The sequence below is a fragment of the Sinocyclocheilus anshuiensis genome, unplaced genomic scaffold (genome assembly GCF_001515605.1).
Source record: "Sinocyclocheilus anshuiensis isolate Anshui unplaced genomic scaffold, SAMN03320099.WGS_v1.1 scaffold2751, whole genome shotgun sequence".
NCBI classification, from domain to species: domain Eukaryota; kingdom Metazoa; phylum Chordata; class Actinopteri; order Cypriniformes; family Cyprinidae; genus Sinocyclocheilus; species Sinocyclocheilus anshuiensis.
Window position 1 is genome coordinate 37,862 of NW_015541086.1, and position 16,715 is coordinate 54,576.

The 16,715-nt window shown below is 42.3% G+C and overlaps 1 protein-coding gene across 1 annotated transcript in view; it reads right to left on the minus strand.

The window, feature by feature from the left end:
• The window catches only part of cfap74 (cilia and flagella associated protein 74), a 51,545-nt gene that overhangs the window by 16,468 nt on the left and 18,362 nt on the right, over positions 1-16,715 (minus strand). The window contains exons 10-14 of the mRNA XM_016489125.1: positions 13,657-13,814; positions 13,341-13,512; positions 11,187-11,387; positions 10,114-10,272; positions 8,802-8,920 (exon numbers count right to left, since the gene is read on the minus strand). Coding sequence (XP_016344611.1) covers positions 8,802-8,920; positions 10,114-10,272; positions 11,187-11,387; positions 13,341-13,512; positions 13,657-13,814 — 809 coding nt within the window. The remainder of the gene's footprint in view (positions 1-8,801; positions 8,921-10,113; positions 10,273-11,186; positions 11,388-13,340; positions 13,513-13,656; positions 13,815-16,715) is intronic.

Consider the following 16,715-nt stretch of genomic DNA (forward strand, 5'->3'; position numbering starts at 1 on the left):
GCTGTCGATCGCCGGATCGGCTTTCACCGTGGATGAAGCGGAGTCCATCCCAGGGTCGTCACATGTGGTTAAAGTTAAAGTAAAGTTGACATGTACTTGCAAAGTTACTTATAGTCAGTAGAATGTCTGTTGGGAGACCATCACAATAAAAATGTAGCAGATATTAATCAGACAATCTACTAATACTCTAATGACAGTTTGTTGACATGTAGGTGCAAAGTTACTTATTGTCAACAGAATGCTTAAAAAGGACCATCAAAATAAAGTGTTACCGTAATTCTTTGCAACAACTACAAATTGATAGCATGAGAGAATCACCCTGCATTTACATTAAACTTTGATGCCAGCATATAGCTAGCTATGCTAATGTTGATAATATTAAAATATAAAATACACATTGTGACATGACATTAGATTTTAATTAGCACAAACTAAGACAAAAGCTAAGTAGCATGTTTCCTGGTTTCCATAAACTAAGAGAGCACATGATGAGTGTGGTTTTGTCTATATTGTGGGAACCAAATGAGACTAAAATCTAAAATCATCTACATTGCGGGAAGCAACCAGCATTCACATGTTGGGGCTCAGAGGAGTTTGCTGGTGGCCTTGCCTCCCAGCAGTCATAACATCTTGGGTTACTTGACTGTAATCCTGTTCCCTGATAACTTGGCCATCTTATTTTCATCTTATTTTCTCTAAGGCTCTGGTAAAGCCTTAGAGGACGCAACCCCTTGGTTGAATGGGCCCTAACTCCTAGTCAAAATCAGCCAGGCTATGTATCTTGTGTCCATGCGCTACTGTCAGTCACGGAAGCCTTGCGGATTGCAAAAGCTGATTCCAAATTATCAGTTCTTATTCTGCTGGATCAATCTGCTGCTTTTGACACTGTCAGTCATCAGATCCTCCTGTCTGCCCTCTCATCACTGGGCATCACAGGGATTCCACTTCTCTGGTTTGAATCCTATCTCACTGGTAGGTCTTTCAGGGTGGCCTGCGGAGGGGAGGTATCCAAAGCACATCAACTGGTCACTGGGGTTCCTCAGGGATCAGTTCTTGGACCCCTCCTCTTCTCCATATACACTACATCACTGGGTCCCATCATACAGGCACATAATCTTTGATGACCAACTGACCTTCAAGGACCACATTGCAAAGAATGCTCGATTTTGCAGGTTTGTATTGCACAACATCAGAAAGATCAGGCCCTTTCTATTACAGCTGAAAACTCATCTCTTTTGGCGCTACTTGACTTCATCCTAAATTAAAAAATAAAAAAACTTTCTCTTCATTTATTCCTTCCCTTTCTAGCTTGTACTTATTTGAACAATGCCTAAAACTTGGTATTACAAGCACTTCCTGTGTCTGTTTGCCTCTTTAAGAAAAATCGCTTTATGTATTCCCCAATTGTAAGTCGCTTTGGATAAAAGCATCTGCAAAATGATTAAATGTAAATGTAAATGTGTATGGCGAAGGGCAGAAGGCTTCAAGAACGACCGGATGCATGGTCAAGAATGGAACTTTATGAAGATAAGGGTGAGGGTGCAAAATAGCCTTGACCAACCCATGGAAAAGGTCTAAGCAGGATGGTGGGACTGACAGAGCCTGCAAATCCCCAATTCTCTTTAGAGAAGTAACAGCCATAAGAAAAAAACATCTTTAGAGTCAGAAGCTTTACAGACAAGTGCTGACTCTAGTGGTTCAAAAAGGGTACCAACCAGACCCTCAAGCACTAGAGCTAAGTCCCACAAAGGGGCTGTTGCTCTGGCGGACGGCCTCAACCGCTTAGCTTCATGAAGCGGGCAACTAGAGGGTGTTTCCCTATGGGGCCCCCATCAATCAGAGTGTAGCAAGCTGAAATGTTGGCCACATGGATTCTGAGAGTACCAGGACATGTACCTGAGAACAGTTTTTCCTGCAGGAATCCCAGCACTGAAACAACTTGGCCGTGAACTGGGTCTGTATAATTTGTCCTACACCAACTTTTGTGCTATCTGAGGGCATAACTTATCAGAATCAGAAAGAGCTTTATTGCCAAGTATGTTTGCACATACAAGAAATTAGTTATAGTGTCACAAGCTTCCAGTACACGGAGACAACAATAACCCACAGATAATAAAAATGAGATGTGAATAAAATACACATGCATAAATATAAACCACAAAAAAATAATAAATTGTATGTACAGGTGTGCTATAGATGGAGTAGGAATAGAATAAAATAAAATAAGTTGTAGGGATGTACTAGGGTTTAGGGTGATAAATAAGTATAAGGTTATTGCACAATGGGAGAACATTAACTGTTCATGAGGTAGATTGCTTGGGGAAAGAAACTGTTCTTGTGCCTGGCTGTCCTGGTATTCGGTGCTCTGTAACGCCGACCAGATGGCAAAAGTTCAAAAAGGAGATGGCTTGGATGTGATGGATCCAGAGTGATTTTCTGAGCCCTTTTCCTCACTCTGGATTTATACAGTTCTTGGAGGGTAGGCAGGGGCGCACCAATAATCCTTTCAGCAGTCCGAACCGTTCTCTGTAGTTTTCTGATGTCTGATTTTGTAGCTGAACCAAACCAGACAGTTATTGACGTGCACAGAACAGACTCGATGACGGCTGAGTAGAACTGTTTCAGCAGCTCCTGTGGCAGGTTGAATTTCCTCAGCTGGCGAAGGAAGTACAACCTCTGCTGGGCCTTTTTAACAGTGGAGTCAATGTGAGTGTCCCACTTCAGGTCCTGAGAGATGGTGGTGCCCAGGAACCTGAATGACTCCACTGTCGTTACAGTGCTATCCATGATGGTGAGTGGGGGGAGTGCAGGAGGATTCCTCCTGAAGTCCACGATCATCTCCACAGTTTTGAGGGTGTTCAGCTCCAAGTTGTTAAGACTGCACCAGACAGCCAGCTTGCTGGGCCTTTTTAACAGTGGAGTCAATGTGAGTGTCCCACTTCAGGTCCTGAGAGATGGTGGTGCCCAGGAACCTGAATGACTCCACTGTCGTTACAGTGCTATCCATGATGGTGAGTGGGGGGAGTGCAGGAGGATTCCTCCTGAAGTCCACGATCATCTCCACAGTTTTGAGGGTGTTCAGCTCCAAGTTGTTAACAAGTTGTTAACTTATTCTAGTGGAGCGAAACCCTAGCATTTAGAATAATCTGTACTACATCATTTGGAAGCCCAGCATCTCTAAGTTGGTGCCTTTAAGGGGCCAAGCAGGAAGGTTCCAGAGCTCGGGCCGGGGATGAAATACCATCCCCTGCGTTTCCCTGGCTATGAGCCATAACTGAAAAGGTCTCGTGTAGGAGGCTTAAAGTTATCACCATAAGACCTAGAACTTCCTTAAAGTAATGGACAGTATCTTTCCTAGCCTGATATTCTTCAGGGTGTTTAGAATGGCTTCGACACATGCAGGAGTAAGCTGTGCCCACATTGTGGTCAAATCCCATACAATCCCTTAATAAGTTGTCCTCTGGGCAGGAGAGAGAACACTTTTCTTGGCATGGAGTCTCAACCCCAGAGACGTGAGATGAGCAGGGATGACATCCCGATGTCGCAGCACAAGTTCTTGAGAGTGCACAGCAAAATCCCCTGTGTTAATTTAACACTCTGAGTGTGGACTCATATAAACACTGAAGCAGTGTTGAAGTAACACTGAAGCAGAGTTAAAGTTAATGAGATAATTAGGTGATTAATTAAGTGATGATTGACCATTATTGAAGACACCTGATGTTAACAAGCAGAATCACCAAAGGAGAAAATCCACATTTTTAAGTCACCATTATAGTGGTCAGTGTTTGCATTAGTTGGGATCTTGACCCTTACATTTCTAACATTAGATTTTGTTTAACAGCGAGACAAGCCAGAGGAAAGATGATCATGTGGCATTGATTATGTTTTGAAATAATCATCATGTAGAGACCTGAATAACTAAGTTAGCTTTTTTTTTATTGATTACATCAACACTGTGAACAATATAAGATCTGGCATTTTTGGCATAATCAGTTTTTAAAACTTATTTTGATCAAAAACTTAAAAAAATATCTTTAATTTAGACACACAGACGTCAAGAATCAGTGTGAGAATCACAACAACAGTGACCATCAAAAAAGCATGTTGTAGCCAATCAAAACACCATAGCTCATCCATGACTCCCATTGTGCATTGCAGCATGAATAAATTATGAGCTGAATTGTCTTTGTAATTTCTTTTATTCTTACTATTTTTTTTTTGGCTGTTTTATGTGACTTTTTAGTAGCTTGTTTTGTTAAGTTCAGAGTCGATCTGTTTATATGAATATGCTGTTTGTCACCGTTGTTGAGATTCATACGCTGATTCTTGATGTCTGTGTGTGCCTAAAGGAAAGACTTTTTAAAAGTTTTTTTTTTTTTTTTTTTAATCAGAACTTCTTGTAATAAATCCTTCCAAAATTTATAGAAAATACAGGATCGTTTGCTGTGGCATCACAAGGCTGTTATAATCAATAAAGGAAATATAACTCAGAGATTAGATTCTAAATGAGTTCAGTGATTCAGGTCGAATAATGTTAAAACATAATCATCACCACCTGATGACTTTTGCTCTTGGCATGTCTAGCTGTTATAACTCAGTTACAGCAACCAAACAAAATCTAATATAAAAAAAATGTAAGGGTCAAGATCCCAACTAATACAAACACTGACCACTATAATGGTGACATAAAAATGTATTTTCTCCTTTAGTGATTCTGTTTGTTAACATCAGGTGTCTTCAATAATGGTCAATCATCACTTAATTAATCAGCTAATTATCTCATTAATTTCAACACTGCTTCAGTGTTTATATGAGTCCACACTCAGAGTGTTAAATTAACACTGGGGATTTTGCTGTGTGGACCAAAATCAGCCAGTCATCTATGTAATTTAAAATGTGGATGCCCTGGAGCAGCAATAAAGCCAGTGCTGCATCCATATATTTTGTGTATGTGCGGGGTGACAAGGCTAGGCCAAATGAAAGAACATGATACAGGTAAGCTTCGCTGAATCGGATTTGAGAAAAAATCATTTTGATTGTCAGCATTTTGAACTTGTTCTATGTAAGTTCTGAGGTAGCGGTTCAATCCACGAAGATCCAAAATTGGACGCAACCCCCCACCTTTTTTGGAAACCAGAAAATACCGGCTGTAGTAGCCCGACTCTCTGTCTGGGAGGGGAACATGTTCTATGACCCCTTTGTCCAGCAGAGCTTGTAATTCATGTGTCAACAAATGAGCTTTTTCCAGTTTCACGGTAGTGGAACTGGGTGGCTGACAGCCCTGACACTTGAGCACAACAAGGGAGAAACTTGTCGAAAGCTTCTTTGTGCCGCTTTGCCTCCTGGAACCTACTGATGACTATGCTGACAGAGTCACCAAATAGGCCAGATGGCAACATGTGGGCATCAAGGAGGAACACCCTGACCTTGATGCCTGTGAGGTTAAGCCACAGGTGCCTCTCCGTGGTGACCATAGCAGCCATAGAAAAGCAGATGGCACAAGCTGTCTGCTTAGTCATCTGGAGAGACAGACCTGTGGCCTGGCGAAGTTATAAAAATGCCTCCTCCTCAATACCCCTGCTCGCCTCAGATCTTTTAGAAGGTTAGCCTGTTATGCCTGCAAAACCACGATGATGTACAGCATGTAGATGTTACTCTGGATGGCTTGGTGGGGAGCATTGGTTTTTAAGTGATGATGCACTCCCAGGGGGAGAGGTAGCCTGTGAGCATCTCTTCCACCTGGGGCATCATCGTGTGCCTTTGCATCCAGGATAGTCGAATGAGTCAACAGGACTGTGACTGTGAGTAAAAGGGCACCAGTAGTATACATCATCCTCTTTTGTCTGAAAAGATGTGACCAGGCAGTCCGAAGCATGACAAGTTGCGCTGTCTTTAAATGGTATGTTCCGGGAACTGAACAAAGCTTATATCAGGGTGATGAACCTGAACCTGTCTCATTGGCAAAGAGAGTTACTGTAGCTCGGTATTAACCAAAACTGGTTGTTTCCACCCAGTTCTCGGGACTCAGAACAACAAAAAAGGGCATGCAAACGTTGCAAAAGAAAACCCTCTTGTCAATACTTGGAGAACTGTGTGAGCTTGTTTCGTAACACAGGTTTCAAGAAAACATACCAAGCTGTTCAAATGAGGAGAAGAAGACCTTGCTTAACGACCCTAAATTGGGTAAGGTCCTAACTCATGCCCTAGTGAAGACATCACTATTCAACTCTGCACACAACCCAAGAATGTGGCAAACACTCAAGACTGGAAGGGCAAAGGAAGGAGCACAAGAGGAAGAGAGATGTTATTTCTCCTGAGCAGTTCTATAGCACTCAGCTAGTGAAGCAGAAATCATGATCACAATTAAAACATGATTCATTGTGTAGCCCTATCCGAACAGAACCAACAATGAACTGACTAAATCATGACCTGTTAATCACTGTGAGGCTGGTTTGACAGTCTGCGTTGGATTAAGTACTACAGAAATAAAGGTGACTTGACTTGACTTTAAAGTGGCCAGATTTAAACCCTCTCTCACTTCCAAGCCTTATAGATTGACATCTTCATAAGTGAATAAGGCAAGGGTCTCCAAACCTGCAGATTTCAGCTTCAACACCAATCAAACATGCTTGAACCAGCTAATCAAGGTGTTCAGGGTTACTTGATAATTACAGGACACATAAATGTGCTGGAGCAGGGTTGCAACCAAAGTCTGCAGGATGGTAGTTCTCCAAGAGCAGTGTTGGAGATCCCTGGAATAAGTCACGCTTTACAGTCATAGAGCATGCATATCATGAGTCAGTGTTTAAAAATAATTTAAATGAAGCACACTGATAGAATTGTGATGTCACTGCTAGTTCCTGTCTTCTGCTTTGTGACTGTAGCTGTGTTGAGCTTTACTGTCAGTCCCTATCTTATCACTCTTTGCTATTTAAATTCCTAAATAGTAGTAGGCCTCCTTCAGTCGTTGTCAACTATGGAAGATGTGCCCTGACATGAAGTCGTGGTGATGCATCTAGAACACCACCGCCTGTGACTGGTAAGGTCAGTGCAGGAGAGACAGACTGCTGCAGCAGATGCATGTGTGTCTAATTGTGGCGGTGTCATTCAGAGAGCGTCCTTTATGTCTGGCTCTCTTTTCCTCCGCTAAGGTCTGGATCTGTTCTTCCCCCAATCTAAGCTGTATCTGAAGGACACTGCGCCACCTTTTGCTTTCAGCGGCAACGTCTTCCCAGTTTTCTTTATTGATGTCTACAGCTTTCATATCAGGCTTGCAGACATCTTTGTCATGCAACTGGGGACGGCCAACAGATTTTTTGCCAGAGGCTAATTTGCTATACAGCATGTCCTTTGGGATCTTGCATTGTCTGAGCAACGTGTAATCAGCATCAAAAGCCAGATTGTCACTGATGGTGGACCCAAGGTATGTAAACTGTTGGACAACATCAAGGGCGTGGTTGTCGATCGTAATGACAGGAGTATCCACATCTTGGCTTAGCCCTTTTGCATTCTGCAGGCTAATGGTTAGTCCGAAATCATTACATGCCTAGAAAAAGCTATCCGTGAGGTGCTGAAGTTGTTCAGTGTGTGAGATAATGGCAGCATCATCAGCAAGAGCAGATCTCTAATGATGACCTTGCGCACCTGGGTCTTTGCTTTCACTCTTGCGAGGTTGAAGAGTTGCCCATCTGGTCTGGTGTGTAGATACACCTCTTCGGTGGCATTCCCAAAAGCATGTTTCAGGAGCATGGAAAAATAGATCCAAAAAGGGTGGGAGCAAGGACGCAGCCTTGCTTTACACCACTTTGATGTCGAAGGGTTCTGATATGTTGTCTTCATACTGGATGGTTGCCTTCATGTCATCATGAAGTGATCTGATTAGGCTGTGCAGCCTTGGGAGGCATTCAATTTTCAAAAGGATGTTTAACAGCTAAATCCTGCTGACCAGGTCAATGCCTTGGTGAGTTTAATAAAGATGATGTAAAGGGGCTCCTCTCTCCATTTTTCCTTCACTCCAACACTGGCAGAGAACATCATTGAGGGGCTGCAGGAGTGAATTCTTTCAGCTCTTGAGGAGGTCTGGGGGATGCCATCACTGCCAGGTGCTTTGCCACTGGCAAGGCAGTCAACTACCTTTCAGAGTTCCTCTAATGATGATTCAGCATCTAGCTCCTCCATGATGGGCAGAAGTTCAATGGCATTGAGTGTTTACAACATTCTCCCTGGAGTAAAGCTCTGAATAGTATTCTACCCATCTCTACATCTGTTTGCCTTTGTCTGTTATTAGTTCCCCACTTGCGGATCCGGGGGGGAGGGGGGATTAGTTTTACTCTGATTTGGACCTAAAGCTCTATTGATGCCCTCATACATTCCTCCGATAAATATGCGATGAATGTGGTTCTTTCTCTGAAGTGTAACAGTGGTCAAGAGTATTTGGGCCTCTGATTGATAGGCAGATCCCCTGTGATAATAGACAGATCATCAGGGTGCCTGTTCTCATATTTAACGATGACATAGTACAATTTGTTCAAAGTGCTCTCTGTTCTTTTGGGGTGGAATATAATCTGCTGCCATAATCACAGCTGAGAACTATCTCAACAGATAGAACAGTCAGTATTTTATCAGAAGGTATTCAATAAAATTTTCTATCCTTTCAAGACAACCAGTGAGAGCCAGTAAAATATGTCAGTATCATGTGCGAAACTGTTTTGGCTTTAAAAGATTATTACTTCCATCAAAATGAGACTGATCAAATACCTAAATGTAAGATATTTATGTGATGTGCTAAAAGAGCAGCCCACCTCACTGACACATAATCTTTAAGATTCTGTGACACTCCCAACAGCTTACAGTAATTAGTCATGTATGTGACATTTGTGAGCGTGAATTTCTTCTTGTAGATCTTTCCAACATCGCAATCCTGAAAATACAGTTTAGAAACGTGATTATTCAGTTATTTTTCTTTAAAATTTGAAACACATTACAAGTAAAATCAAGTATTAAAGGGGTCATATGATGCTTTTTTAAAGATCATTATTTTGTGTATTTGGTGTAACAGAATATGTTGACATTCTTTAATGTTAAAAACCACATTATTTTTCAAATACTGTACATTATTGTAGGTCCTCTATGCCCCTCTCTCTCTTTCTCTCTCTCGCGTGCTCTCTCTCTCGCTCTCTAGCGCTCTCTCTCTCGCACTCTCTCTCTTTCTCTCTCTCTCGCGCTCTCTCTCTCTTTCTCTCTCTCTCTCTTTAAAGTTTTGTACTTGGCATGATGTAAAGATGATGGCTGCATGTAAATATTTAGGCTGCGTTTACAATGGCACAAAAAATCTGATTCTTTATTCACATGTGACACAAGTAGGATATTGTTGCACAGGTGTAAACACAAGTATCTGCACAAGATCCGATTTTTAGCATTCTGAGCCACTTCCAAATGTGTTTTTAAATCAGATATATTTCCAATCTGGACATCTGACCTATGTCTAAACACTTAAATCTGATTCCCAGTGGAACTCCAAGCCATCACAAGTTGAGGGAGACACATTTGCCAACAAAGATAACTTTTCTTAATGTCAAATTATGAAGAAATTATGTTGTCTTATGCACTCACACAAAAACGCAACTTCTTTTATTGAGGTGGTCTGCATTAAAGTCAAAGAGCCTCTTGACGTGAATTATAGAAATAATTTTATATACAGCTGTTCAAAACTTGAGGGTCAACCATGTCACAGAAAACGTCATTCACCAAAGGAATCATTAAGTTTGGGTGGGGATTCATGTAAATGCAGATATCGGACACAAGTCATGTCTTAAGTGTAATGCAGGAATGACAAAAAATGGGATAAGGTATAAAAAATAAAACGAATCTGTGCTTTAAGCCTTGCAGTGTAAACGCAGCCTTAGTGAACTGATGCTGTGTATAAAGAACCATATTAGACTAAAACATCATGGAAACTTTGCATGGAAATTCTTTTCCGCCCTCATGGCAATGCATATTGTATGTTATTGTCTTATCAATTAAGAATATGTGCAATATTTTAACAGACAGCATGACTTAAGAACCTAAGTTTTGAACAAAGCTATTATGATGGAAAAAGGCTGCATTCGGTACCTTAAACAGAATAACCTTTGGTTTGCTGATGAATGGTGGTCCTTTTGATTCTCTACTCTTTACAGTCTTTTTTGCCAATTTTGAAACCAAACTTTTGTTCATGTCCGTCTTTATGGTGGTATAAGATGTTTCAAGTTGAATATTTTCACCTGATGGTGCCTAGGGGGACAAAAAAAAAGTAATTGTAATTGATATTTATTTTATCAAAGTATAATTAAAGCATCATTGAGGGGAGGGGAAAATTAAAATGAGAGATTGCTATGCATTGCCAGCCAACCGACATTACTACTACTAATCATTATTTCCATACTGCCCTTGCTCCACTCCTGCTGCAGTGCTTAATTTGTAAATTGCAAGGTCCTGGAACAAAGCGGGGTGACGGATCCGGCATGTGATTAGAGGAGGGAAAGGTAACGGAGCATTCGCGCAATAACATTGGTGGGCCAGCTAAAGTGATTAACTGCGTGCATCAGTTGCTTTTATTAGGGTTTGTATGGTCATAGAAAACTTGGAAAAGCCATGAAATTTTAAAAAAGCATTTCTAGGCCTGGAAAAGTTGCATTCGGTCTTGTGACAGCAGGCCAATTAGGAGCTGTTCACATGTCGCATCTTTTGTGCGGTCAAGTTTGTTATTTCAAATGTAGATGTACAGCAAGCATGCATATATTTCACAAAAAATCTTCTATTATGTGCACGCTTGCTATTGGTCAGCACGAACATCTTTCATTGGTGCGTGAGGAGGGAGATCTGCCAAAATGAGGTGCTAGATCGGATTACAGAGGTGCTGGATCCGGCTTGTTCAGGCACAAATTAAGCCCTGACCTGCTATTTCAACATGAAGAATGTAGTCTGCAGAAGATCACAGTTGCAATCTCAGAGCAAAGAGAGCATAAATTTGAGACATGCCAAAGGTAGTGAGAATCCAGTAGCATGATAGAAGACCTTTGTTTGTAACAGAACCAAAGCTCACTGTGTTTCCAACAAGCACTGGCGTTTTTTTATATCTAATAAGTGATGTTGACTTCTGATGAAACTTAATGAAATCAGTCAGTGTATTTCATTTAAATTGTTACCGTATAATCTTTGTGTTTGTGTTCCCAAAGGCCGGTGAACTCCGGCTGGGCCAGGCTCATCTCTCCTTCATCTTCATTCTCTATTTCTCCACACTCTCCCCACTTGAGTTCTGCAGAATCTAAAGAGGAACTGACATCACTGTCGCCAACACTGTGGGACCTGACACAAGATGCTCTGGAACTTGACATTACATGTCTTTCCTGAATTAAACACAACAAGTGGACAAAAAAGAAATGGTCAGCAAACCAGTATGTTCAACACTCGATCTCACAGCAGTTTACAAACCAGCCTCTTTTCTGTCAAAAGCTATTGAAAAGAGTTGTGTTCAATCAGCTCTCTGCTTTTCTCTCCCAGAACAGACCTTTTGTTTGTGTTCTGTTCCGGCTGGTCCATTGTTTCATTGCTTTCAAGTGTATCTTGTAATAAATACGTGTATATATAACCCGTGTACATATAACCTGCATATTTCATTTGTTTCTGGTCTAGCCTTGTTTTATGTAACATGTTGTCGGTCTCTTGCTACTCATTCAAGTCAAATCAAGTCAAGTCATGTTTGTATCTGTTCATTTAATTAAAGAAACTGCACTTGGGTTCTCACTTTAACTCATCACAGTGGACATTTGTTACAGAAAGCTAGACCAGCTAAAATAAACTCAGCCGACATGCCAGAGCCTCGTCACATTATGGCAACCATGCCAGAGTTTTCACATGTCATGCCCACTATGGCAGGGTCCTCCCACATCATGGCCGCCACGACCAAGATTTCTTCATGTCACGACAGAACCATGTCATGTCATGGCTGCCACACTAGAGCCTCATCACATCATGGCCACTGGATCTCCCTCTGAGCTGACGAGACTGGCATCCAGTGTGATGGATCCACCTCTGAGGTCAGTGCAAGCAAAGAGTCCCGGAGGTCCCACTGTCTACGGTCTTATTTTTGTGACATTAATGTGGTCACAATAGTGACAAAGTAAACATGTTAGAAAACTAGGTTAGGCCTATGCATCACTCATAATTTTCCCATTCACAGTAATCCATACTTTCTATCATTTAATTTTTTTATGGCATAACCTCCGTATGTATAATATTCTTAAATATTGGATAGTAGTAAAAAAATAGTAAAAAAGCAAGCATACTTCAAGCACTGCCATCACTGTAATAATTTACTGTAACAAATTTGACTGGGTTGTAAGCAAAATTCCTATTACTGCTGCAAGGTAATGGCATTTTGGTAGGCACTATCAACATAGGCACATAGGCATACTGTACACGGATGCACTGCTGCTCCATCCTCTAGGGCAGTGGTTCTCAATTCCAGTCCTTGTGTACCACCGCTCTGCACATTTTGTATGTATCTCTTATCACTTCAGATGTTTGTTCTAAACCGTAAGTGCCCTGCGAAAAGTGGACTTCACAGGATATTCCGCCATGATTCCAGTTTGAAGGGAGCGTATATGTTCCATTCAAATGGCATTAAAGTGTGCGAGACCTGAATTTAAATTTTATTTATTTACAGAGGTATATTATGTCACACTTTACACTTCTCTAGTAAGTTTTGTCTGTGTGTGAAGATGCTGCAGGCCGTGGCGTAGCGCAAATCCATGAATGAATGTTCCGAAGTGAAGTAAACTTTAACGGATTTCCAGTGCTCAGGGAGTAGGGAGCAAAGAACACTGTGTAGGGACCATGTAAATCGGAACAGTTCATGCATGGAGCTCTGTTCTAATGAGCTGGTTATCTGAATCAGATGTGTTAAATAAGAGAGACATAAAAATTACATTTCACATGTTACAAGAACAGTCATCTTCCACCTTAGAAACAATGCCAACCACAGAACATTATGTGTTTCTGATGCATATTCATGCATTCATGACCTCAAAGTTGTACTGCATACTCCATCAAAAGCTACAATTTGTTCAAAACACAACTGCTAAAGTTCTTACCAGGCAAACAAATGATCAAAAGGATGGGCCCCAAATGAGTTTGATTCCTTTCCCTCCAACACCTCACCACTGACTGACTGACTGACTGACTGACTGACTGATTGATTGATTGATTTAATTTAATGCTAGATTCCCAGTTCATTCTTTCATTCATTATTCTAATGAAATACATTTATGGTGAGTGTCACGCTAAGCAATCACTGGTACCTCTCTCCTTGTAAGTGCAGATGGAAGCAGCAAGTTCTCGTGAAGTTTCTCATCAAGTTTTCTCTCATGGCTCAGTACAGGAGATTTTCTACACCTTTCCTTCATGTTCTGTTCCAAAAGCAATTTAGCCACAATTTCCATTTGCCCCACTCTCTGTGTATCCTCAAATTCCCTTCAATGCAAAAAAGATAACAGATATGAAAGAGAAAGAGGGAGGGAGAGAGAGAGAGAGAGAGAGAGAGACAGAGATGTAAAAGTATACAACAATTTTTTTTTAAGTGTCTAGGTTACACATATATTTATTGGAAATTCTCACTCAATTTTCTTGTTGAAGCCTTCCTGCAGTCTTTGTCGGTGAATGAGTTCAGTGCTGTTCAACCCTTTGGCCTCCAGCGACTCTCTCAAGATTTGCTCTCGCTCTCTCTGTTTCTGTTCATAGGCTTTCTGTCGTTGTTTTCTAGCACACATAGTTTCCTAAGTATATGAAGAGAAGATCAATCAATGGCTTATACTGACACATACATTACTGGTGGCCCACCAATAAAGCAAAGTTCTTTGGGTTACGTGTCCAGTGCTGTTGTGGATACACATATCATTGACACATTTGCCCTGTGTGAGACATACAATTAATCACTATCAATACTCTTTTGTCTCTCATCTGTACATATTTACACTTACCTGAATCAGGTTGCTCCATCAACATTTTTCACTACAGTAATATTTACATCTTACTCTCCTTGCATCAAATTCTTTCTCACTAAAGGGATAGTTAATTCAAAAGAGGCCACAAATACACTGCAGCTAAATTCGGTTGTTAATTCAACTGTGGTTGTCTATTCAACTGGCATCCATATTCTACAAAAATTCTATGCAATGTGTACAGAACCAAAATGAACAACTAGTTGTTATGAGTCTTGGTATGAGTCTTGACTCAGTTGTGTTGGCAGATCTTGCTAGAAAAAAATGGCAAACAAGAACAAGCCTATAATATACTTCTTTCTAATTCAGCCCTTTCCAAGGGTTCCACCAGTAGTGGGCACTCATGCAAGTTTGCGAGTGTTTAAAATATGACCCCAAAATTCAAAGAGTAATTGTAAAAAATATATACAATATATATTTAATCATATAAATAATATATATATATTTTTTTTTTACTTCTCATCTATACATTAATGCTGTGTTTTGGGAGATATAAAGTACATTTGTACCTGTTTACCACAAAAATCCTCAACTACTCCATTAGCTTGCATGTGAAATATTACATTTTTATGAAAAAATCATTTAAATGATAATCTAAATTTAATTTGTTAAAGTTGTTTCTGGATATTGACCTAGGTGTTAGGTGTAAAATTCTGCCATCTGCTGGTTAGAGAAAAATTAGTTTTTGAAAGAATAGTATAGTTAGGTCCATATATATTTGGACACAAGCACAATTTGTATTATTTTAGCTTCTGACCAAAACAAATTCAAGTTACAGTTATATAATGAATATGGGCTTAAAGGGATAGTTTACCCAAAAATTCTGTCATTAATTACTCACCCTCTTGTCGTTTCAAACCCGTTGTCACAGATCGGCCAGACTCAGCCACCTCCCAATCACAGCAAACACCTTCACCTGAATACTGATCACACGCACCTGTCACAAATCTGCAATCATCATCAGCTCCCCTTCAAAAACACACACCTCACTTCACTCCAGGGTCCGGTCTCATTGATTCGAAGTGGACTCATTCTCTCTCTCGACATCCGTGAGATTCAGCTAAAGTATTCTCTACTCTTGAACTTACCTCCTGTGTTTCCTTCAGTGTGTTCTCCTGTGTTCCTCTCCTTAGTCTGCTCCTGTCATCGGCTCCGTGGATTCCCATCGACCCCCTCATTGAGGTGTGTGCTGTCCTCTGTCACTCTTCCACGATCTCCTGGAAGTCCAGTAATGGTGTTACACTCTTCATCTACTCTCAGGACTTTAATATTGGATTTATACTCACCTATCCATTACATCTACTTCACCTGCTGAAAATAAACAACCATTGTGTTTTCTAATCCTCTGTGTGAGTCTCCATCCGTAACAGAAGACCGGACCCACACAGATTCGGCAGGATGAGTTCTCCCCACGGCATGCAATCGGCTGCGTGTTTCTCCGTCCCCGCTCGCCGGGATCTCCCCTTCTACGAGTACGCCGAGGAGTTTTGCTAGCTCGCCGCGGTGACGACAATGGATGACGCCACCCTCAACCATCTGTTCTGGCTTGGGGTCAACTCCCATCGCCCCTTGGACCTCCCAGACACCACTGGACTGTGTTGGAGAGAAGGTGTCTTCCGGTGTCTGGGGAATGTCCGGTTCCGAGCCAGAACCAGTCCGCCGCCGTCCGCAGCTCACCCAAGGCAGCTGGCAGTTCCCCAGTCAAGTCAGCTAAGCGTTAATGTGGTAAGCCCAGGAAGGGCTCCTGGTTCCCCGTTTAGCCCAGGAAGGGCTCCTGATACCCAGTTAAGCCCAGGAAGGGCTTCTGATCCCCAGTTAAGCCCAGGAAGGGCTCCAGCCCCAGAGCTCCAGTGTCGGCTCCAGCCCCAGAGCTCGCTCCAGCGTGTCAATCAGCGATAATGGACATGGCGCTGGCCCCGGGGTTCTCGGCACCCGTCCTCTCGTCAGAAGCCGCTCTAACACGCCTTCGACTCCTTCGTCTCCTTCGCCTCCGCTGGTCCCGTCCAGCTCTCCTTCGTCTCCTTCGCCTCCGCTGGTCCCGTCCAGCTCTCCTTCGTCTCCTTCGCCTCCGCTGGTCCCGTCCAGCCCTCCAGTGCCCGCGAACCGCCATGGCCTCCTGAGTCCCCTGAACCGCCATGGCCTCCTGAATCCCCTGATCTGCCATGGCAACCCGAACTGTCTGCTCCCCCATGGCCTCCTGAACTCCCTGATCCGCCCTGGAGGCCTCCCGTGTTTCCGTCCTGTACCAGCCTCCAGGGCGCCCACCCTCCCTCCCCAGTGGAATTGTTATGGCGTGAGACGCGCCTTTCGGGAGGGGGGAGTACTGTCACAGATCGGCCAGACTCAGCCACCTCCCAATCACAGCAAACACCTTCACCTGAATACTGATCACACACTGTCACAAATCTGCAATCATCATCAGCTCCCCTTCAAAAACACACACCTCACTTCACTCCAGGGTCCAGTCTCGTTGATTCGAAGTGGACTCATTCTCTCTCTCTCGACATCCGTGAGATTCAGCTAAAGTATTCCCTACTTGTTGAACTTACCTCCTGTGTTTCCTCCAGTGTGTTCTCCTGTGTTCCTCTCCTTAGTCTGCTCCTGTCATCGGCTCCGTGGATTCCCATCGACCCCCTCATTGAGGTGTGTGCTGTCCTCTGTCACTCTTCCACGATT